Genomic DNA, 25,364 nt, shown 5'->3' with positions numbered 1-25,364 from the left:
CAAACAAACAGAGATTATTACGGCTAGTACTCACGCCTAATTAAAATGATGTTTTCCAAGCACGTGAACGAACTTGCCTTTCATTGGAAGTCTCTAAAACACGTTACAATGGCTGGAAAATCTCTGGTTGGGTGAATGAAAATGGGGGGGGGTAGAAGTTCAGAAATTTAGACACAAGAGAAGTGACATGAACGTGTAACAGTGGTGATTCTCCGATCTCCCATGTACAAGGGTGAAAATAACTATTAAACCTTTTTTCCAAATTCAACATGCATGTATTCATTAGAAGCGTAACAAGTATCTTCTAGTTTTTCCGGACAAAATAGTCAGTTATTTCCTGATTGAGAGGAGTTCAAATCTCCGAAGAGGATCATCGCGGGTGCCTCTGGTAGCTGCAGTGCGAGTATGAGATGTTTTTGACTCATAACCAGGTTGAATTCTGTGCGTGGTAGATGGGCGGCCACCGCCTGCAACTAGACGGCCTGCGCGACCTTCACTGTATTCACCAGAAGAACCTGGCATGCCGCTTGAGATGACAGCTTTTCTTGAAGAGCTGCCATATCGAGAACTGTGCCCTTTGTCTGAATCAAAGTGCTGAAAATGTAACCCAAACCAAACCCCGTATGAGTATTTACAATAGACAATGAAACCTTTGATGAATCATTAGTGCTATGGACTTGAATACTAATAGTGTGGAATGAAGATTTAAAATAGAAAGAAGAAATCGTATTCAGGTTATCACAATTGAGAATGCGGAGAACTTCTTTCTGAGCAAAACAAAGGAGAACCTCAAGTTTCTTTAGTCCAGGATACAAATTTTAGGTACCGTTTGGATAGTGAGTTTAGATGAAATAAGTTGAATAAAATATTATTAAAATATTATTTTTTAATATTATTATTATTTTAAAAATTGAAAAAGTTGAATTGTTTATTATATTTTGTGTAAGAATTTGAGAAAGTTATAATGATGAGATGAGATGAGATGAAACACTTTCACTATCCAAACAGTCTTTGACAAAATGTATTGAAGTTAAAATGAATTTATCAGATTTTATAAAACGAAAAAATGCAACACAAAAAAGCATAAAAACTTGAATCTGCTTGATCAAGTTAAATGATGATTATTCCAAAGAACAAAATATCCACTAGTAAACTCCATTTGGAGAACTGACTGAAAGGATCAATAATTAGTTTTCTAATGAAAGGTACAATTTTATGTGAAAAAGGTACGAGCATTGAGATCACCTTGAGACTAGAATTTTCCAGACAAAAAAAAAAAAACCCAAAAGAAAGCAGACAAAATTGGAAAAAGAACAGAAAAAAGAATACACATCTAAATAATTAAGGTTGAAAAAAGGAATTTACCACATCCTTGGTTGAAGTAAAATCCTCATATAGCCTATGTTTGGAAGGATCACGAGGACTAGTGCCCGAGGTATTTCTTCTGGAAAATGCTTCAACTGCACCAGAGAATCTATCTCGGATCTCTTTCCCAACTGGAAAAAAGCATATATTCATGAGAGAAATAGCATATATTCATGAGAGAAATGGAGAAAAAAAGTGCTCTATTATAACCATAATTTAAGTTATGATGTTGGCAGAGAGGGAGAGAGAGAGTAGATATTTAGAATAATAAATTCGCATAAAAAAAGGACTAAATGAAGATTAATCAATTAAAAGTAACCCCTAAGAGCAATAATTTCAGGTCCCCACTCATAATATCAAATCCATGTAGAGAACTAAATCAAAGAGCAATACATCCAAAGCAAATATAAAGCTTAAAGACTTATATGTAGAAAAGCAGTAGTTAGATTGTCCATAATTCAGACTGGACGACAAATTTTCAAATCTAGATCTGTTTAAGAAAGCATACCTGAGATCCTCTCTGGTCTTTCTGCAGATGTTCCTGCATACAAACCTGCTTTCCCACTGAGTTGCTACAAACAGAGACAAACACAGAAAGTAAGTAATTTGATGGAGGGGAGAAATCCAAATCTAGAATTTACAACTACTGACCCGTCCTTTATAGCTGGCACCAATCTGAGGGTATTTTAATATAGTCCAGTCAAATATATAGTCAAATTGATAACCTGCACCGGCAACAATGTCAAGACCCACAAACCGTTTCAACATCTAAAATAAAACCTCAATTAACAATGATTAAGAAACATTTAACTAGACCACAGACAAAACAAAGTGAAAAATAAGTCTGAAACTTGATCACAATACATATGAACATATACTTGTGAACTCCAATCATAAGCATGTACCTTCTCGAATAAACAAGTCTCGGAAAAGCCTCTTTAAATATGAATAATCTGGTTTGTCCTCAAACCGCAAAGATCGGCAGTAGTGAAAATAGGATACAAACTCAGATGCATATGATTTGCAAAGCACCTGTGAAATAATGTGCCGCCAAGCTATCAGAATAGCAATAGGATCATTATCACTCAGCATGGCAATAGGCTGCAGATGGCAAGTTCTAATACCTCTATGGGAGTTGACATCTTCTTTTCACTGATTTTATCATATTTTTGCTTTTTTGTGCCAGCTTTTAATCCCTGCCAGGGAAGGCTGATGCAAAATGATGGTATTATTGAGTTAATATAGCAAGAATAAGGCAAACTGCTGCACCAAACATTTCATGACAGGTAGAAAAGCGAAAACTTCTGATGAAGTGAAGCTAGCATATAATCAACCTTCCTCTTAGAAAATACATAAGCACATAACCAAGAGACTCCAGATCATCCCTTCTGCTTTGTTCTGCCAGTAATACAGAGCATGATTAGAATGAAAATAATGGTGACAAATACAAATGTATTATAACAATTATCCTGTTATTAGTTGGCAACATGAAAATGGCATATAACATCACTAACCAATTCCAAGGTGAGTATTGACACTTGCATACCGAGCTGTGCCTGTGAGGTTCTTGTTTTCCCTAAAACAAATAAAGAACGGAAGGAAGGTGCTAAGAAACTTAGAAAGGGTGTTGGTCAACAAAGAGGTAACAAATAGGGTGGCCAACAAAGATTTAACTGTAAAACAGAAAAAAAAAAAAAGAAGAAGAAGAAGAAGAAGAAGAAGAGAGAATGATAATGGTTGACATGGTGCCATGAATGTCAAATTTCTGTTTTTGGTAAAAAAAACTTAAAAAAGAATCAGATAAAAAGAAGAAAGAAATAAAGAAGTATAATTGAGAATGGGAAGTAGACCATCCAGCATACACAATGATGTAATTCCCACCAACACGGACTTGTCTTCAGAAAATGAAAGTTGGACCATTTTGGCATGTATAGTAAATCACAACTTATAAATTGTTGTACTAGCTACACCTTCTAACAAAATTAAAACCATTCACAAAACCTCAACTTTGTGCAAACATAAATCAAGCTCAATTCTAATGCTGACAAATAAAGCTTTAATATTCCAAATTCATCCACTATTTTGATAGGATAAAGACACATGGAGAAATCCATTCTCTATCTTCCTTGGACTTTTAAGACCTTTGTAAGTTTAAAGGTTGGTCTGGCATATCTCTAGCATAAATCCCATGTAATGTGCCATGTGTTTATGTCATTTTCTCCCGATACTAATTTATGATTATCAATTGTAAAAGAAATCACTCCTTATTCAGAAGAGTATATGAGTCCTTATCACACGTAATAAAAATTTCCACTACTTTTTTGCTCGAAGAAGACAAACCATTAGGTCTGGCCTCCCTTGTTGATGCTAGAAGTGTAACTTCCTTATCTAGTTTGATGACATATGTGCATTTAGAGGAACCACATTTAAGCAAAGTTTTTTTATCCGTAGAACCACATTTAAGCAATTACATATAATTAATCATGCATTTGATGTAAGGGTGACAATATTTACCTGTATGGTATGTGCTTATGAGTTTGAAGATCTCTATACTTCTTCGCTAGGCCATAATCAATAACGTAAACCTGTGATAAAAAAAAAATCCAGCACGAGACAATAACAATTAGAAAGTAGAACAGGGCGTTTCTGAATATTTATAGGTAACCAGGGTGTTTCTGAATGTCATACTCATATTTAGGCTGGGCAGCAGGGGCCCGAAATCTGGCCTGCCTGCTCAAATCTGCCTACCAGTAAGTACCAGGTGGGCGAGCGAACTCCTTAATCTCAAGAGAATTTTTTCCTTTTTTTTTTTTTTTGGGGGGGGGGGGGTTCATAAAAATCCGCCCACTTGTAAATTATATTACATTTATATTTATAAATAAAAGATTAGTAAAACAAAAAACTTAGGCCTGGAATATCAAATCAGCCCTGTTTACTAAAAATCAGTTTGCGCTAATCTTCTTCTTCTTCTTCTTCGGCCTCTCTATCTCTCTCTCTCTCTCTCTCTCTCTCTCTCCATGGCTTCTGATTTTCAGTTTGTGGCACAAGTTTTGTAATAGGATTAGAGATGCAACAATTTTCTCTCCCACTCTCCCTTTTCATGCCAATTTTTATAAGGTGCGATAATAACTTTTGAAATGAAACAGTATCAAATGGATGAAAACTCTGAGCATTGCCCTAAAGGACAACGGGACCCCCCCCCCTTCTATCCAACTGCAATTCCCCCTTTATTAATCTTGAGCTATGACTGGGTGTGATTACAAGTTATTATAATTTTTGAAATGAAAATCAATCTAGGTATAGATGCAATGTCAATTTTGCTTAGACACCATCTTCTCATGTTTGCAAGGTGTAGAACATTTGTTTCTTTTTTAGTTTTATGCTACAGTAGTCATTGCTATACTTGCTTTAAAGACCAACTTATGTTTTCCCCTTGTTCATGCTTTGAACTTGATCAATGGTAATATTCTCCCTACGGTTATATGATTTCGAGTATGTGTTATTAGATGTGGTGGACGAAAGATATCGGTACCAAAGGAGGGATTTCTCCCACCCACCGTGGCACTGGAAGGGAGCTATCCCACTATCCCATCCCCCCCCAACTTGCCAATATTTTCTTTTCAAAATTTTTACTTGGAGATTCCTTTTTATTTTTCTTGTAACACATGTCTACATTTCCGTCAGGGTTTTTTAATAGAACTCCAATGGAAGGAATCTTTTTAAAAAAGTGGTTAATCTTAGGGGCTAAATTTTAAATGTCTTCATCATAATTTAGGACTAACCTGATTTGCTTTACGCCCTAGACCCATCAAGAAGTTGTCTGGTTTTATATCACGGTGAAGAAAACCCCTTGAATGCATGTATTCAACTCTGTTAATCTGAAAAGGATAATGATAAACAGTGACGGGAAGACATTATTTTCACCATTCAAGACACATTCTTTAATAAAGAATAGTCAATTGCACTTACTAATTGATCTGCAATCATCAAAACTGTTTTCAATGTGAACTTCCTATTGCAATAGTTAAACAAATCTTCCAAACTTGGTCCAAGAAGGTCGATAGCCATGATATTATAGTCACCCTCGACTCCAAACCACTTGAGGTGGGGGATTCCAGCTTCATCACAATAGAAAGGCATGAATTTTCAATAAGCATTGTGTGTTTTCAAAATTGTCCCACAAATAATTTCGGAGGGGATCATGGTTTTGAAAATCTCCTTTTAAATTGGGGTTACAAACTACATAGCTATGGCATATCAGCCATTAAATAGGAGTGGCCATAGTTGTAAGTTTGAGAAACTATATGAATAGGTATAAAGGTAAGGAGTTTTCAATAACAACAACAAAAAAATCTGTTTTTCAAATTGATAACATGAAAAAAAGTTATAATTGCAAATTATTCTAGGTAGGGGCACGCCCAGAGAGAGAGAGAGAGATTTACTTCCTCCTTGAAGAAGCATGTACAATTTTGATTCATAGTAAAGTTGGGGATGCTTGGTCTTCACGGGTTCCTAAAATTTTGGGATAGTCAATCAGCACAAGGACGACAAAAAGGATAACATGTAAGCTCTCTCAACAAAATTTTTACAAAATAAAAAATAAAAAAACTAAGGACAAGGATATCCTGAAAATTAAGTGAAACAAACCAAAATAAAGTGCATCCTTAAGCTGGGGGTTGGGGGTGGGAGGTAAAAAGTCCTTTTTAACTGCAAAAGAGGGTCTTTTAATTTTCTGTTTATGATATCACTGGGGCAAAGGACATGGCAATCCACATGGTTTTCTGAATACTAACTCAGACAAGCTTATTCAGGAGTCCATGATCTATAGTACCAACCCACTTTAATTCACCATGACTTAAGAAGTGATTCGGTTTTTCTTTTGCTCTGTTATTTATTTGCCATACCCAAGAAAGAACCACCTCTCTATTGACTATTACAGATGAGATGAGATGAGATGAGTTGAGATAAAAGTTGAAAGTAGAATGAAATATTGTTAGAATATATTTTTTTAATATTATTTTTTTTTTGGGATTTGAAAATGTTGAGTTGTTTATTTTATTTTGTTTGGGAATTTGGGAAAGTTCATGATTAGATGATATGAGAATGGTTGTGAAAACAAACCAAGCCACATTTCCTAATTCTGTTGTCATAAAGAAAATTAAACAAAATAATCAGATATAATGCAAGTCACACATGTTCTAATTGTCTACTACCTATAAAAAAGAAGCAATATAAGGAATCCAGGCAGGAAAACAAAATCATAACCCGCTGATACACATAATCAAAAAGAAAAATTTAACATACAAAAAAGTAAATTGTTGAACATGATCAATTATTGAAAATCACTGTCACCTTAAATGCCATTGCTAAAACTAAACAAGCAAATAATCCCAACCAAGCATCATGATCCAATACTCCTATCCAAGAACATATATCACATACCAGCTTAATAGCCACCTCCTCTCCAGTTTGTACATTAATGGCTACCACCACGAGAAAAAGAAAGTCAGAATTTTGAAACAGAACGGCAAAATAAAATACTCATCAAATAACAATGAAAAAATAAAATAAAATAAAAACAATAATGATGGAAAAGCATTGAATGGAAATACCTAAATAGAGCTCCCCAAAGGACCCACTCCCAATCTTTCTCCCCAGCTTAAACTTCCCAGCAATCACATGCTCCATTATCAAATTCCCTTCGACACACGCCCACCCAGAAGCTCAAAAGTGCTAATTCCACTCAGATTTGTGACCAACCCAGCATTTATTTGTGCAATTAACCAAATACCCACCAAACATTGACCTCCAAGTTCACGCGCCTCCAGATTTCAAAGAAAAAAATAAATTTCTTGCTTTCTTCGGTAATCCGGAGAGGAAGAAAACCCAAAAAAATCACAAAATAAGCATTAAATCAGCACCAAACTGAAAAAAAAAAAAAAAAAAAAAAAAAACCTCGAAGACCAAAAAAAATGGAAGAAGTCTATATATCCCCAAACAATGAGGATAGGATTTTGATTTCTAAAACAAGTCCACGCTCTCCAACTAGATATTTTGAAACCAAAACCCCGTAATCCCAATCAGAAAAGCTAGTATGAAGAAAAAGATCTACTAACTACATTGACCAGAAAACCGATGAGGAAATGGAATTGAATTCTTGAAATAAAGATAGGGAAATAATGATGAAACCGGCGAAGATTGTTGGGATCAGAGAGGAAAGACAAAAGGTTCAACGTTCGGCTCAATATATATATTTGTTGGAGATTCGAGGAAAGTGATGTTGGTAAAGAAAGAAAGAAAGAGATATGAAGGGAAAAAATAAAAAAGCAGGTGAAGATTTTTATAAAGTAATTGTTTTGTTGTATTATTTTGCTTTCTTTTTTTTCTTTTAATAAATGTGGGTGTTCGAGTTTATTAACGAAACACAGTTCTGTTTTGTTTTGGTTATTGTTTTCTGTTAGATGTAATAGAAGTTGTAAACACAGTTCTGTAAATTAAGAAATGAGAGGAGGAGTTCACACGTTCGGGCTGTCACCCTCAATGGCCAGGTGGTCTTCTTTTCCAACGTGCCTCCCTCTCTCTCTCTCTCTCTCTGCCAGAAAAAAAAGTTCTGATTTTTAATACACACAAAAAAAAAAAAAGCCGCGTTTTCAGACTGACTGTCTCCGGAAAAAGGCTTCTTTCTGATGGGCTACTGGATTATGGTCACGTGTTTTACATGTATCAATTCAATTTCAACACCTAAAATACGAGAAAATAAATAGATAAAAGCTATCATTTGTTAATAAAATAAGATGAGATAAATTAAAATAATTTATAAATAATAATAAAATTATTAATTAAAATTAAATGATGTGAAATAAGATAAGATAAGATTATTTTAAATTAGAATTAGCTGAGTAAAATTATTTAGTCAATCAAAATAATAAAATTCATTTTGTATATATCTTTCTCACACTATAATATTTCTCATAATTTATATATATTTAATAACAGTAAGAAGAGTAATATTTTTATTTTAAATTTTACGATTTATTTTGAGTGGTTTGAAATGATCCTTTAAAATGCGAATTCATTTAAAATATGTCGTATTAACAAATTTGATTGGATCTATAAAATTTAAAATAAATAACAACATTTTTCATTTCTCCTAATAAAAATAATAGAAGGAATGGAAAAATTAGTGGTTTTTTATGGTAACAATGGGGATAAGAGGGTGAGGGAGGTGATAGTATTTTATTTCAAAAGGAAAAGGAAGGTTAATCAGTAGTACTTACATCAAACATATATTATTGTATTGCTTTTATCTTTGCTACAATTATTATATATGAATTTGATGAGTTTTAGTATGTTTGGATATAATAAATGTTTTATTTTATCTTATTATTATAATTAAATTTTACATAAAATAAAATAAATAATTTAATTTTTTTAAATTTTAACTTTTAACAATTCAACTAGTAATATTTTATTCAACTTTTATATCAATTCATTTTATCTTAACTTATTGTTCAAACGGCACCTAAATACTCAATTAATGTTGATGATGCAATGCATTATATAAATATATATATATATATTTATATATAGAATCATTCATGATTAATATGGGAAACATCATGTATCTAATTAATTAGGCAGTGCATATATGCAGGCTCATATTTGAGGCCTTTGGAGTTGATGATCATCCTGCATGCATCATGTACATACATACATATACATACATATATATATATATATATATAATCCCTAGCTTAGCACTCATTACTCCAATTGGGCCACCTCCGATCCTAATAAGATTCAAAGGATTTCATTTGCCCCCTATCGTACCTACAATATATATATTGATGATCATGATGGATTAAGAGAATCCCAAGCTCGAAATCGGACTACATGATCATCATAATTATTCTTTGCCTTTCATCGACGGCCTATTAATTAGCTATAAATTTAGGGCCTGGTCATGTATTATATGTAGTACTACTGATCATGTGGATTAATGTTGGGTGTTGTAAATACATAAATATAGTAAGATATATTCTATGTATTTGATGGATGACTATTGAATTCTTCTCCATTTACGTATTTTTATTTTTCATGTCCATGAATCCTCTTGATTCACGTATTGTCATTCCCTAAGTTTATGTATCTATTTAATATCATGTATCATTCCATGCCTATAAAATGAAGTTTTGAGGAGCATTTGTGGTAGATACACAATAAGAAAGTTGAGAGAAATAATATTGAGTTCACGAAAAACTAGTTTTATGTATTGTGATCCTTCGATTATTTTGATAATTTTCTTTAGTTTTACAACACATTATCAATACAAGAGTCTAGCCAACCGTTGTGGTCTTTTGATTTTTAACAAGATATTTGCGTAACATTTTCTTAACCACTGTAAGTTTCTTTTCCATAAATATTGATATCTGCTTATTGCAATATAAATCAATTTATAAAATTTTGATATGATCTATATGATATTATATAGATTATAATATTACTATATCAATACAACGAATATTCTTGTATTCTATATGTTAGTTCGATTTTAAATATTTCTTTTTCATTTAATACTATTAAGGAAAGACATGAAGTATCCCTGGAAGATCGCTCTAAAACAATAATTTGATTGAAGATTCCGTTTGTATTCGTAACCCATCTCAACCCACCTCAACTCATTTCATCTCATCATTACAACTTTCTCAAATTTTCATATAAAATATAATAAACAATTCAACTTTTTCAAATTTCAAAACAATTTTTCCAAATTTTCACACAAAATATAATAAATAATTTAATTTTTATTCTACTATTCACAAACCATCTCAACTCATCTCAACTCATTTCTGAATCCAAACCACTCCTGAGTACCTCATAATAAAATATCTATTGATTCTATGAGATAGTTTAAAAGAATAATACGTGTACCAGAAAACCATGATCCACTCAAAAGCTTGTTATGATTAAATACTCCTGAAGTTGCATAATTGAAATTGTGTAGAAAAAAAAACCATTAATGATGATATGTTTGAAATTAAACATATAACATATTCACGCCTCGAATGTGCTCCTGCAAGGGCAATATTGAGTATGAATGTTTACTAGTGGTTAAACAAAACAACAAGCTGTTAATAAAAAATACAAATCTCGTCTAACCAGATCTACTACAATCCCTGAAGTGAGTGGAATCTCGTGATCCACTCAAAAGCTTGTTATGATTAAATACCCTTGAAGTTGCATAATTGAAATTGTGTAAAAAAAAAAAAACCATTAATGATGATATGTTTGAAATTAAACATATAACATATTCACGTCTCGAATGTGCTCCTGCAATGGCAATATTGAGTATGAATGTTTACTAGTGGTTAAACAAAACAACAAACTGTTAATAAAAAATACAAATCTCGTCCAACCAGTTTTACTACATTCCCTGAAGTGAGTGGAATCTCATTTCATCATAATCAAGAAAATCGTAGGCGCGGACATGGACGTGGTAGAAAAAACTATCGGGATCAAGGGGAGCGTATTCAAAGTTTCTAAAATAAAAATGCTCCATACCACCAGAAGTGGAACCACACTACGACAAAGTAAAATGAAAATAAAGACTTGCAGAATAAGTCTGTAAAGAAATATGAAGGTAAATATCATAGGTGTGGTATGAAAGGGCATTGGTCACGTACTTGTCGTACGTCCAAAATTTGGTGGACCTATATCAAGCATCTATGAAGGAAAAAGAAAAATGGGTTGAAATGAATTTTGCCGACTACAAGGATCCTGAAGTTCATCTAACTTATTTTGATAATCCAAATATGATGGTTCTAACTCATCTTGATATTTTTGATTTATTTATAAATTCAAACAGATATAATAATATTTTAATTAGTGATGCATATGACTGTAACAATTAATTTTATTTATTTATTATAATTACGTTATGTTTGAGTTGTTATATTTTAATATATCTTGTTAAATTTTCGTTTGCATTAATAAAGTTTTACACATATTTGTTTTATAAAGAGACATGGATTTTATTGATGCATTGACCAATTCTAAAATAATTGATGAAGATAAGTGTCTGGCAAATAGTTATACAACACACAATTATTAAGGATAAGAAATATTTTCAATATTTGACATTATATAAAGCCAACATCAATACAATATTTGGGTCATTGAACCTAATTAAAGGCTCCGGAAGAGCCGACATCATGTTGCCAAAAGGAACAAAATTTTGTGTTGATGATATTTTGTATTCTTCGAAATCTAGAAGAAACTTACTGAATTTTAAAAATATTTGTCGTAATAGATATTGTGTTGAAATCACCAATGAAGACAGTGATGAATATCCTTACATTACAACAATAAATTTGGGCCAGAAGTTCAAATTAGAAAAACTGTCAACTTTATCTTCTAGGTTATATTATACAATATTGAATATAATTGAATCACATGTTATAATACACTAGAAGTGCTATGATCCAAAAATCTTTATGTTTTGACATGATCATCTTGGTCATCAGAGATCAATCATGATGTTTCGAATAATTGATAACTCATATGGACATTCCTTAAAGAACCATAAATTATTTACTAAGTGATTAATTATCTATATGTAGCATGTTCCAAAGAAAGCTAATTTTCAAACCATCCCATTCTAAGAAAATTATGGAATCCTCATCATTTATACAAAGAATTTATAGAGATATATGTGGATCAATACATGCACCATATGGACCATTTAAATATTTTATGGTTTTAATAGATTCATAAACTAGATTATCACATGTTTGTCTACTTTCTACTCGCAATGTAGCATTTGCTAGACTTTATGCCCAAATTATTAGATTACAGACTCAATTTTCTAATTATCCAATTCAGTCTATTCGATTGGATAATACATGATAATTTACATATAAGACTTTTGATGATTATTGCAAGTCAGTTGGGATTAATGTTAAACATCATATTGCCCATACATATACTCAGAATGGTTTAGATGAGTCATTTATTAAACGTTTGCAATTAATTGCTCAACCGTACTTTTGAAAACAAAACTACTTGTGTCTGCTTAGGGACATGCAATTTTGCATGTTGTATCATTGGTTCGAATAAGACCAACTGTCTATAATAAATATTCTCCATTGTAACTTGCATTTAATCAACCACCAAATATTTTTCTTTTTTGTACTTTTGATTGTGCTGTGTATGTTCCAATTACACTTCTCCAACGCATTAAGATGAGTCATCAACGTAGCTTTTGAATTTATGTTGATCTTAATTCTCCATCCATCATTAGATACCTAGAGTCATTGATTGGAGATATTTTTAAGACTTGTTTTGAATATTGACATTTTAATGAAATAGTATTCCCATCATTAGTGTGAGAAAAGTTACTAGAAGCATAAAAGCAAATAACATGGAACACTTTGATGCTAATTTATCTTGATCCTCGTACAAATCAATGTGAACTAGAAGTTTAAAAAATCATTCATTTGCAAACTATTGTAAATCAATTATCGAATTCCTTTATTGACAATAAGAAAATAGTGAAGACTCACATTTCAGCTGCTAATACTTTAGAAAAGATCGATGTCCCGATAGGACAATAAAATAATGCAACAGTTAATAAGTCTAAAACACACCTAAAGCGTGGAAGGCCTATTGGTGCAAATGATAAGGCTAACCGAAAGAGAAAAATACAAATAAAAAAAATCCGTACTCTTGAAAAGGCAGTACCCACAAAACAGACAATAATAGCTATAGATTCATCTAAGCTTTCTGTAAAAAATTATCTCAAAATAGAATTCCTTAAAGAAGAATATCTTGAAGAGGAAAATATACCTGAAAATAACGAGATATCGATACATTATGTAAGTACGAGATAATTATTTAATAGAAATAAAATTGTTATCGACAACATATTTTCATTTAAAGTTGCTCTAGATATCACCAGAAGTGATGATGAAAATGAATAAAAAATTGTCAAAGAATGTCAACGTAAAAATGATTGCTCAAAATTGAAAGAAGCAGTTCATGCAGAATTTATATTGTTAGCAAAGAGTTAAGTATTTGGACATGTTGTCCAAATACCTAAAAGAGTTATGCATGTTGGATATAAGTCAATATTTGTAGATAAACATAATGAGAAAAATAAAATTGTGAGATACAAATCATGACTTGTTGCATAAAGTTTCTCGCATAAACTTGATATTGATTATGAAGAAACGTATTATCTTGTAATTGATGTAATTACATTCAGATTTTTAATTAGTTTGGTAGTCACAGAAAGTTTAGATTTGCGTTTAATAGATGTTGTTACAATATATTTATATGGATCACTAAATAATAATATTTATATGAAAATTCCTGAAGGATAGAAAATGTCTAAAGCATATAATTTAAAATCCATAAATATTTATTTTATCAAGTTACAAAAATCTTTTTATGGATTAAACCAATCTGTATGCATGTACTACAATCGTCTAAGTGAATGTTTAGGATGGGTTTTGATGTTGAAGTGAGTTGAGTTGAGATGATAAAATATTATTAGAATATTATTGTTTATTATTATTATTATTTTGGGATTTGAAAAAATTGAATTGTTTATTATATTTTATATTGAGATTTGAAAAAGTTGTAATGATGAATTGAGATGAGTTAAGATGAACTCAACTTTCAAACGAAGCCTTAATAAAATAATGATTTGAGAATAATTCAATTTGCCCATGTGCTTTCATAAAAAAGTCAAATTTTATATTTGTTATTATTACTGTATATGTAGATGATTTAAATCTTATTGAAACTCCATAAGAGCTCATAAATGCCGCAAAAGATTTAAAAAATGAGTTTAAAATAAAAGATTTTGGAAAAATAAATTATTGTCTTTGTTTGCAAATTGAGCACTTTTCAAATGAAATGTTTGTCCATCAATCAACATATGCAAAAAAAGTTCTGAAGCACTTTTGCACGGAAAAAGCTCATCATTTGAGTATTCTAATGGCTGTTTGATTACTTGATGTGAAAAAAGACTTATTTCTCCCTTGAGAAGATGATGAAAAAATTTGTGGTCCTGAAGTACCATATTTAAGTGCAATTGATACTTTGATGTATCCTGAAAATTGCACACGATCAGATATTTCATTAATTTTCATTGACTTACTAGCAATATATAGTTATGCACCAACTCGAATGCACTGGAATGGAGTCAAACATATTATACGCTACTTTCGTGGAACAGTTGACATGAGATTGTTTTATCCAGAATGATCAAATCTTCAATTAATTGGTTATGCAAACTTGGGTTACCTTTCCAATCCGCATAAAGGAAGATCAAAAACAGGATATTTGTTCACTTGTGGACATACAACTATTTCATAGAGATCTGTCAAGCAAACATTAATTACTATTTCTTCCAACCACTTAGAGATCATTGCAAGTCATGAATGTATTTAGTTAAAATCAGTAATTCAACATATTCAAAATAAGTGTGGATTATCCATAATCAAATATAGCCCAACAACAATATATGAAGATAATGTTGCTTGTATCACACAAATCAAATGAGGCTATATCAAAAGTGATAGAACAAAACATATTTCACCAAAATTCTTTTATACACATGAACTCCAGAAGTGTGGTAATATCGATGACAAGCAAATACGATCATGTGACAATTTAACGAATCTATTCACTAAAGTATTACCAACTACAACATTTTAAAAAGTAGTACACGACATTGGAATTCGTCAACTCAAAAATTTTTCATTGTAAGCTATTGAAACTTTACATACTTTTGAATGAGAGAAAATGATCGTACAGATTGTACTCTTTTTCCTTTAAGGTTTCTTCCTACAAGATTTTTCTTTACAAGGTTTTAACAAGACAATCCTAAAGCTTTCAAAGATACACAAGAATATTATACTATTTTTTCTTCGCCTTTATTTTTTTCCATTGGATTTTTCCTTGGCAAATTTTTAACGAGACATGTTCTTTGTATATGGTCATCCAATGGGGAGTATTGTAAATACATAAATGTAGTAAAATACATTCCATGTATTTGATGGATAACCATTAGAATTTTTACCCATTCATATATTCTTATTTCTCATGTTCATGTATCCTCTTGATTCATCAAATATTGTCATTCCCTAAATTCATATATCTATTTAATATCATATATCCTCTCATGCCTATAAAAGAGAATTTTGAGGAGCATTTGTGGTAGACACACAACAAGAAAGTTGAAAGAAATAATATTGAGTTTTTGAAAAACTAGTTTACTTTTCTTTTTTTAGTTTTACAACATTGAGTTTTTTTTTTAGTTTTAGGTGACAAAGTTATATGAACTAGGATAAAATTAGTCCCGAAATAAAATTTTTAAAATACAAAATCTGCAACATATCTATATATCTTAGAGGCGATAGGAAAATTAATTATAATATTTTGTAGGCAGAAAGTCATTTATATATAAATACTTATCTTTTATCATAGAGTAATGCTAAATACAGTCATGGATTGTGCAAGAGACATACACTTTTTTGAAAAATAATGAGGTCCATCATTTAAAAATTAATTTTTTCATATGAATATCATATTTATTCAATTTTTTTTCAAAATGAGTGCGCGACGCTTGCGCACTCTATAAATGCAAATATCATTGCTCATTATTATATGATCGTTCGCGTGCATACCCTACCTTAAGTAAGCAAAAAATCAACTACAAACTAGTTTTTTTCCTTTTCTCTCTCCTTTCGAAAAGCTCTCCCAAAATTCATTTATTAAGATCTTCCCTCCGCCATCCAAAGGGGGTTGGAGTTTTGAATCTTTTGATTCCTCCCCTCCTTCCCTCCAGTATCCTTCGATGCTATCCACTGGCTTCTGGCCGGTCTTTTTATTTGTTTTTTAGAAATAGTACAAAAATTGGTTAATCTACTACTTTCCAACCACATTCGACCTCACATGCCGCTCCACAAGACTCCCCAACTGCCGATCTGTTGGCTTCTTAAAGGACTGCATCCATACGAGTAGAGCATGACTCTCACACACGGCCTATGCGATGCATGAGATCTACATGCCGCCGCGTCACGATGCACGTTCTGGGACCACGCGCAGCAAAAATGGGATCAGCGGCCTTGGATCCTGCATATCCATCAAACATTTTCTCATCAATAGTGGCGTGTGATCCCTACACGCCTTCACAGCCATTGACGGTTGTACGCTGGCGTATCAAACATCTACGAGATGATATTGTCTTATGTTACCACTTCTCTTAACTAAAGATTATAGGGGTGAAAAACCGACCCCTGGATTCGGTTTTGTGCAAAACTCTAAACCGACCGAACACTGCTATTTTGGAAAGAAAATCGACAAAAAATCGACGCATAAGGGGTAAAACTGACTTTCTCAGTTGCCAGCTGGTTCACAGTCAGTTTATTGGTCTGTTGGAAATTAGTCCTTGCATGGGTGTCTTGCAGTTCAATAATTCAATTGCCCAAAGTAGCCATTCAATCCCACCACCAAATTTAAAATATACAACAATTTCGAAATTAGAAAAACATAATCATCTAAGAATCCAGCAACATACAACAACATCCATGTAAACAACAGAATCAAGAAAATTGACAAAATAAATTTTGGATTGAAAAGGCTAGTGGGTTCGTGACTCTGTGGGCGTGGGATGTGTCGTTTGCCGGAGGGACGTGGAGGCTGGGCCGTTACTACTGCCGATGCCGCTGCCGCTGGAGAGTGGAGACTGGAGTGGAGGGTTGCGGACGCTGGAGACTGGAGAGGATGAAATGAGGGGGAGGGTGGCTGAGGCCTGAGATCTCGAATGAAAGAAGCAGAGGGCAGGGTTGTTTAAACCCTACGCATAAAGCTAAACGGTGTTGTTCACATTTTTTTTTTCAAACTGTCGGCTAGTTCATCGGTTTTTCTTTGGTTTGAATCGAGATCGAACCGATCGACGCCAGTTTTATCAAATTTCTACCGCCGACCTACCGGTTCCCTGTCGGTTTCGGCCGGTTTTGAGCTCCAGCGGTAGGTCTGAGTCAGTCTGTGTCGTTTTTTCAGTTTCTTGTACATCCCTAAAAGATTATGAGAAAAAAGAAGTGGGTGTTTCTTTCAACAAAACTGGACTAGCAAAGTGCAACACAACACCTATTGCTCGCGACTTTGTTCGCGTAGTATTGCAGTCCATTTTTTGGATTGAAAAAAAAAATCAATTCAAGCAACTTCCCCTTGTGAAAAATTGGTAGGAGCCATTGGCTTCAAATCTCTTTTCTTTTCTTTTTATTTTATTTTTATATTAGTCGATTAGGGATGATTGTTAAGGTCAGCTTCCACGTGCACCTTTTAACCTCTTGTATCTTTTAATATATATATATATATATATATATATATTATATGAATCTTGATTAGAAAAAAAAAAGTAGGCCAAAAATTAAGAAAAGACTAAGATGCTGTAGTACTTCACGTTAATTTAATGGAATTTCAAGGTCACGTAATTAATTACCATATTTATCCATCTATTTATTATATATATATAGATACAGTACACCAAGTCCATCTTTACACTGGAATATTCTGCAGATGTGCTGCAACCAGCATATATATTGACCGGATCTAAATTAATTCTATTATTGCTATCTAACTGGTTCCTCCTTATCGACTTAGTTTGGCAACCATCTATCTGTTTCTTTTCTTAAATAATATACCTACCTCGTCAATTATGATCTTCAGCTAGCAGCTAGCACAACCTATACACACACATATTAATATTATTATTATTATTATTATTATTATTATTATTATATATATATAATTTTCATCGATCCCTTTCAATTTTTGCTTTGATGATCATTTGAATTTTCTACTGTTAATTTGTTCAGAACTACTTCGAATTAATAATATTGTGCTTTCATTGCCGTAGATCACTCGTACGTAGCTAGTTTTCTTCTTAATTCTCATGTGTATGATCTATATATAAATCGATATATATGGGCTCCTAGCTAACAGCTAGCCTTGGATATTTCATTTAATTCATCATGATCAGTACGTAAGTACGTAGGACTAGTACTATATCTGCTGAGCTGCATGCTCATGATCAATTATAGAGTTCCATGCATGCATTCAGATTCAGGAAAAGTAGTACAACCGATCCGGCGTCACATATATAGAAACATACGACATACTCAAGCATGCTTGCATGCTGCATGCAGATCAGAGGCAAAAATATCTCAAGATCCACTACAAAAAAGGATAATTTGTCGATGTCCCATAAATGCCGGCAATTGGACAATAAACATCAGTAATATTTTTACCGACATTTGTTTATTGGGATAACCTAAGCGCCGGCACTCAAGGGTCGGGAATATTATTTGCTAGCGTTCATGTAAACGGCGTGGAGGAGGTTGGCGGCGTGGGGTGGCTGGTTTGTGTCTCACGAAGTGGAATGCACGCTCTGTTTTTGGTGAGGGAAACAGAGGAGTGTTGGGCGGTGCTGGAGTGGTGTTGGGTGGTGCTAGGCCGGTGGCATGGGTCTACAGTGGTCCTAGGTAGAGGCCACAGTGCAACTGGACTAGAGTTTGGACGTAGGCAGAGGCGGTGGTGCAACTGGGCAGAGGCCGCAGTGCACACTCTGTTTTACGGCTAAACAGCGCCGTTGTGCACACTCTGTTCGCAGTAAAAGGTGGCTAACTCGACGTGGGGCTTGGGCAGTACTTGGAAGTTCACTGCAACTCAGGCAGCGGTAATTGATTCTTAGGTTGAAGGTGATTTACGCGGGAGGGTCATGTGTGTGTGTAACATATAGAAGAAGAAAAAAATGCATGATAAAAACCCTAGAGACGTACATGCATGAACGTGGAGACGTACGTGGAGTCCGATTCTTGGTTCCCACGACTTGGTCTTTTTGAGTCATTTCTAAGTGTTTGGACCTACGTCTATGGATATTGTGTAGAATTAACAAGTTAGTTGGTCTGGTTATCACAATCCATAATCTATTAGGCTTGTTCAAAAATTTTTGAATCAAGCATTTAATAAATATTAATAGGTCTCAACTCAAATTCTAAATTAACCAAATCTCATCTCGTAAATTTTTCGGGACCCGTCATAATAAAATTTTTGAGCCCGTGACCTATTCAAAATTTATCCAATAAATATCAAATAGATTTCCCATACATAATAACCTAAAAAAAAAATTATAGATCGCGGCTTGGTGCTCTATACTTTATTGACGTTTATGTAAATGCAAACAAATATATATTTAATTACCAGTGTGACAAATGAAATGTCGATAAATTTCTAATTTTTCAGCATATCTATAAGTGCATGTCTATAATATAAATGCCGCTAATTTCTCTCTACTTTATTGACGCTTATGCAAATGCCAACAAATGTATATTTAATTACCGACATAAAAATGAAACGTTAATAAATTTCTATATTTTCGGCATATCTATAAGTACTGCTAAATCTGCCCTACTTTATTGACGTTTATGCAAATGCCGACAAATGTATATTTAATTACCGGCGTAAAAATGAAACGTTGATAAATTTCTATTTATTCGACATATCTATAAGCGCTGCTAATATAAATGCCGCTAAATCCGCTCTACTTTATTGATGTCTATGCAAATGCCGACAAATGTATATTTAATTACCGGCGTAAAAATAAAACGTCGATAACTTTCTATTTTTTCAGCATATCTATAAGCGCCGCTAATATAAATGCAGCTATATCCTCTATAATTTACCGACGTTTAAGCAGACGCTGGCAAATGTATATTTAATTATTGGCGTGAAAATAAAACGTCTATAAAAGCCTATTGTTCCTCCATATATATAACTGTCGGTAATTTAGCGATGTTCATGCAAATGCCGACAAATGTATATTTAAGTATCGATATATAGGCATATGTGTCGCTAATTATCAGCGCATAAACAATATGTCAACAAATCACTACTTGTACCGACATTTACATAAACGCAATTAGTATAAATGCCGGCCAATGGCTTTTTTTGTAGTGTAGATCATGTGCATGCATGCATTTCTCCCTTAAATTCTTTACATATTATATAATATATAATTTTATATTTTGATTCGTACGTTAATTGGCATATATATATATATTAATTCTTGGGGTACGTAGTTCAAATTTTGGAAGTGGGATACAAATCTTGAACTAATTCAGTCGTGGTAAGAAAATTTGTTTATTTGTAATCAGTAATTTTCAATCATGAAATAATTTTTTTTAATTAAAATGAATATGTTTTCATTGCAAAAAAATGTCACAAATATATATCCATTTTTTTATAGTGATTCTAATACGTACGAATATATATATACACATAATATAGCTAGCTAGCATGATCAAATTAAAGCAATGTTGCACTTACTGCTCATGTATATATATATATATATATTTGTGTGTGTGTAGTACTTCAAATATATATTGATTCCATTCAAAATTCGATGAAATTGATATATAAAGCATGCACTAGGTCGCTAAATTGTACATATATAAGCAGAAACTTTCACACGATGGTGAACGTAAAAATCCAAGGAATTGAAATAAATTAAAGAGAAATTGCTATGAAAACAAACAGAATGGACAATTAATGGTTATAGTAACTACAAAAGCGAATCTTTAAGGTATCATTCCCTCCTCCCCGGCCATAAATTAATTAAAGCTATATAATATAACCATGCATGCCAATAAAATTTACAATTCAGAACTCCTGCTTAATGCGGTAGGATTCATCTAGTACATGAGAATTTGAGCTGATGATCTACACAACACAAAACACAAACACAAACCCAAAAACAAAAAAAACATGAATTTCATTAATTAGCAGATCAGATGATCGAGAGCTAGCTCGCTGCAGCTACCTAGAAGAAGCATTGAATGTCCATGCAGAAGCAGTATACAAACTTGTGTCTTTCCATCCAAGCCTAAGTGTCCCGTCTCCTTCCACAAGGCTGTATCCATGAGCAGGAGGGAACATGTTCAGTATCAACTGTGCTTGAGCCATTGAATTCCCACTCATCGGCATCTGCACAAAACAATTCCTTGCTAGCTCCATCTTCCAATGCCTGAACTTATCCTCTCCACTTCTCGCCGGCCCTCCGATCGCCATTATGTTGTTGATTTCCCTGTGTAGGAGGCAGTGCTCAACCCGGTGCCTGTTAGGATCGTCAATAGGCAGATTTGCTCCCAGGGAATCGAAAAGCGTCGAGTAGTAGTGTAAGGACCCAACAAAACGATCTAGAAAAGACCCTCCATGGGAAATATCTTGCTCTACCAATGTGGTGATTGAAGGCGACAATTCTTTTAGTAATCTCATTGTTTTCCAATCGGGTCCGGTTGCATCGTACAAGGAATGTTGTAGCCAATGCACAGCTAGAGTTTCTCCACGCCTGACTTGGACCATTGATGCATCAATTTCTCCGAACTTTCTTGCAATTGGGTGGAATTCAAATGACATTCCAAGCCGCTTGGCGAAATTCGCTAGTTGCTTTCCTGTCTCGAGCAACATCTCCATTGACTTGCCCATACCGGTCATCCTAACGTGGGGCGGACCCTCCATGCGCGTGGCGAGGATGTGAAACAAGGCCGGCCATTGCAGGCCTTGCATGATGTCAAGGTCAAGAATGTGAACTCTATCACGGCGATGGAAAGCCTCGAGGATGGCTTGGTTGGAAGTGAAATGTGCAAACTTGATGAAAGGGGATACGTTGTTGAACACTTGGAAAGCGCCATGAATGCTTTTGTAGTTAACTAAAGGGGAGCAAGTACCTAGCCAGGAGTTGATCACCCTACTGCTCATGGCCATGGCAAAATAAGCCACGACACGCTCAGCGCAGGAAATCCCATAAGGAGAGCCCGTTTGCGTCAGCTCGAGCAACATTCTATGAGCCTCGCCTAGGTTGTCGACAGAGATAGCAACTGCACACTCCAGAAGTTGGGTTATCAGGGTTAGGCCATGTTCATCAACCCTATTCAACCCTTTGTTCATTCCATGATCATAAACATGATGAGGCTCGACGTTGCTCCATTGAAGCTCGTTGCCAATGGTGTCAAAGTGGCTTCTTTTGGGAGCTTTTCTTGGCCTGAACTCGCCTGAAAATGATGCCACGATGTTGTTGTCCTGGGACTTTGTCTCAGAGTGCAAGACATGATGATGATGATCTGAGCCAGTTGCTTCTGGTAAATCTTCGATGAGTTGTCTAGTGATTTGCTCCACCCAATCAGAGAGCTCGTTGCGCTCCATGTTTAAGCAACGATTTTCAATTATTGGCTTCACGAGGAAAGGGTTGAAGCTGGTTGGAGTTGGAAATCCAACAGCTGCAGGTTGGTAAATATCCCATGGCTCATGGGGTTGTATCATGTCCAAAGCCCCCTGAACCACTTCAAATCCTGCTTTCATAAGGGAAATTCAAGAACAGATGGAAGGAATTGAACTATATATGATTAGAGAAAGAAATTAACAGCAAGCAAGCTAGCTAGAGATCAGGAGATAATAAGAAATATTTAGGGCAACGATGATGAGGTATATGGTCGTGAGAGGGGTGTTAATGAGAGGGTGAGGGCCAATTTTAAAGGAGAAACTTTGGAATATGAACAAAGAGATTTGACATAGAAGAAAAGGTCTCCATGACACAACAGGATAATGGTGCTAGCTAGTTTGATGCCAGAGGATGGCCGGCATAACCAAGACATGTACAAAACGATAAACTGCTAAGACCCAAAAACCCCCATGCACACGTCACTAATTTTGTAGTGATTAATTTTCTAATTTATTAACTTCTATTTTTTATTTATTTATTTTAAGAATTAGCATAATTAAATGAGTCGTGAAGGAGTACATGAAGTTAATTTTAAAGGTCTAGCTATATATATATATATATATAGAAAAAGGGATCGAAGGATATATATATATATATATTATATAGAAAGGCTTGGGCATGATGATGCATATAAAATGTGGTATAAAATGCAACTAATCCACCATCTTGAATTAATATTATAGTGCTGATAATATTGTTATTTGCGCATGTTACGTATATTTATATTTTTTTTTTTATGCACATTTTTCATCTGTATCGTTAACTTTAATTCAAATTATTAATTAATCATGAAGTACGATACATACAAGCGAAATCATGAGTGTTATATGAAAAATATGCCCAAAAAAAAAAAATCGATATTAATTTTCATCCATATTAATATATATATATATATATATATATATATTTGATATCAACTTGCATGCAATTAATTAGTTCATGATAAGTCTTTGGTTTTATTTAATTAGTATATATATATGGACCAACTTTTCTCACAAGATTGACGTATTATGTTAGCTATGATTGATTAAGATGGAAAACCCCCAGCTTAATTAATTAATTAATTACGAATTAAGCCAAATTAATGACAGGTTTATTATTCAAAATATTATTAATTAAATTGGGTACTCGATGATCATCTCTTTCCTGATTTAGTTTTCCAAAGTCGTTGTATGCATTTTGGCCAACCACTAAAATAAATTATTATTGATTAATTATAAATCAATTAAGACTATGTGCGTACGCTACCTTCAGGTTTGTTGCCGGAGTTAAATCTGGTGGGGCTGATCAGGAACTGCGATCGATCAATTTTCTCTGCTTTTAAAAAAATAAATATTTTTTTGCGAAATTTAATATTAACTTAGTGATAACTTAATTAATTACCCTGATTACAGCTTAACAACGCCATGCTTTGCTAAGATTGTTCAATTAATTTATAATTAATTTCTTAACATTATAGACTTCCCGAATACTCGTTTAGATTGAATGTCAATATGATATGAGTTGAATAAAATAATATTATAATATTATTTTTTAATATTATTATTATTATTTTGAATTAAAAATAATTAAACTATTTATTATATTTTATGTAAAAATTTAAGAAAATTATAATAATAAGATTAAATGAGTTAAAATCAATTTTCAATCTAAACGGAATTATAACCATGTACGTATATTAGGATATATATATTTATATTAATTTTAAAAAATTAATATATATATATATATATATATATATATATATATAGTACACTCAAAAAGACAAATTCCATGAAAGTTGGCACCCTGGTCATCATAGCTCAGCTCACACCAGAAGTTTGTTTATTCAAAGACATTCTATTCAATCGTTATAGATGGTATTGTATAAATTGCAGACATTTTTTTTCTGAGAAATTAAAATAAAATCTAATTAACTAAATAGTCAATTAAGAAATTCTTTAAAAGAAAGAGTAATTAACTTTTAAAATAATAATCATTTTGAAGTTGATGGTGACGCTCAAGGGGCGTGATATATTGACAAATGGCACCTGCACATGTTTTACATCCCCACCATGATGACTCAGTCAAGCCTTGGCCTAGCTATGAGAATATCTTTAGAATCATGTAGTGTTTTAATTTTGCTGTTAATAAGATTCCAAAGTACTGTCTCAATCCGTCCCTTTTGTTGATGTAGCATCTGTCTACCAATGTTCAATTCATAGTTTTTTTTTTTGATCAGTAAATTCAATTCATAGTTGAATCATGAATGATTAGGTAAAGCATCCACGTTTCTTTGGTAGGATGTGAACCCTAAAAATTTACATCCAAAAGTTCAAACCTTGGACCTAAGAAGAGTATATCCCTAAGATCAAAGCTCTTGCTATTCCAGCCAATTGATCTAGGAGTTTCGAGCCAATCTCTAAATGCGCATTTGGGACTTGTCTCTAACATTACTCAAAGAACAAATAATACAAGCAGGAGAAAGACTATCTCCCCTATTCTCCAATTTTCGATATAATTAGTGAACAAAAGTAGATATGAAAATGCAGGAAATTTTTGAAGATGAAGAAACTTCATGATAAGAGAAGTCAAAGCAAGTTAACAATGTCTCTCTTTGGTTTTCTTGCATCCTCCTCCGATTGAGTCAAGTAAAGTACTAGTGTTTGCA

General features: G+C 33.3%; 2 protein-coding genes across 2 annotated transcripts; both read right to left on the bottom strand.

Annotated features, from left to right (window-relative positions):
• Positions 1-183: 183 nt before the first annotated feature.
• LOC108995996 (casein kinase 1-like protein 6) lies at positions 184-7,667 on the bottom strand. The gene is made up of 14 exons (XM_018971705.2): positions 6,978-7,667; positions 6,808-6,848; positions 5,808-5,877; positions 5,335-5,483; positions 5,148-5,243; positions 3,880-3,950; positions 2,880-2,941; positions 2,700-2,763; positions 2,490-2,574; positions 2,271-2,397; positions 2,017-2,090; positions 1,874-1,937; positions 1,366-1,496; positions 184-594 (listed from the first exon to the last, which is right to left on the bottom strand). The coding sequence occupies exons 1-14, from the start codon at positions 7,051-7,053 to the stop codon at positions 331-333; spliced, it is 1,374 nt and encodes a 457-aa protein (XP_018827250.1). The 5' UTR covers positions 7,054-7,667; the 3' UTR covers positions 184-330.
• A 13,585-nt stretch (positions 7,668-21,252) lies between these two features.
• On the bottom strand, positions 21,253-22,794 carry LOC108995938 (protein SCARECROW-like). The gene has a single exon (XM_018971614.1). The coding sequence runs from the start codon at positions 22,792-22,794 to the stop codon at positions 21,253-21,255; it is 1,542 nt and encodes a 513-aa protein (XP_018827159.1).
• Positions 22,795-25,364: the final 2,570 nt, after the last annotated feature.

This window comes from Juglans regia, chromosome 1 (assembly GCF_001411555.2).
Source record: "Juglans regia cultivar Chandler chromosome 1, Walnut 2.0, whole genome shotgun sequence".
In the NCBI taxonomy this organism is placed as follows: Eukaryota; Viridiplantae; Streptophyta; class Magnoliopsida; order Fagales; family Juglandaceae; genus Juglans; species Juglans regia.
The sequence above is the reverse complement of the archived record's forward strand: the minus strand, read 5'-3'. Positions and strand labels throughout refer to the sequence as shown.

Coding starts and splice junctions, on each gene's coding strand:
- LOC108995996 (XM_018971705.2), bottom strand. CDS start 7,053: ATGGAGCATGTGATTGCTGGGAAGTTTAAGCTGGGGAGAAAGATTGGG. Junction 5,244..5,334: donor TGATGATTGCAGATCAATTA/GTAAGTGCAATT, acceptor TATCCTTTTCAG/ATTAACAGAGTTGAATACAT. Junction 2,398..2,489: donor AGATGTCAACTCCCATAGAG/GTATTAGAACTT, acceptor ATTATTTCACAG/GTGCTTTGCAAATCATATGC.
- LOC108995938 (XM_018971614.1), bottom strand. CDS start 22,794: ATGAAAGCAGGATTTGAAGTGGTTCAGGGGGCTTTGGACATGATACAA.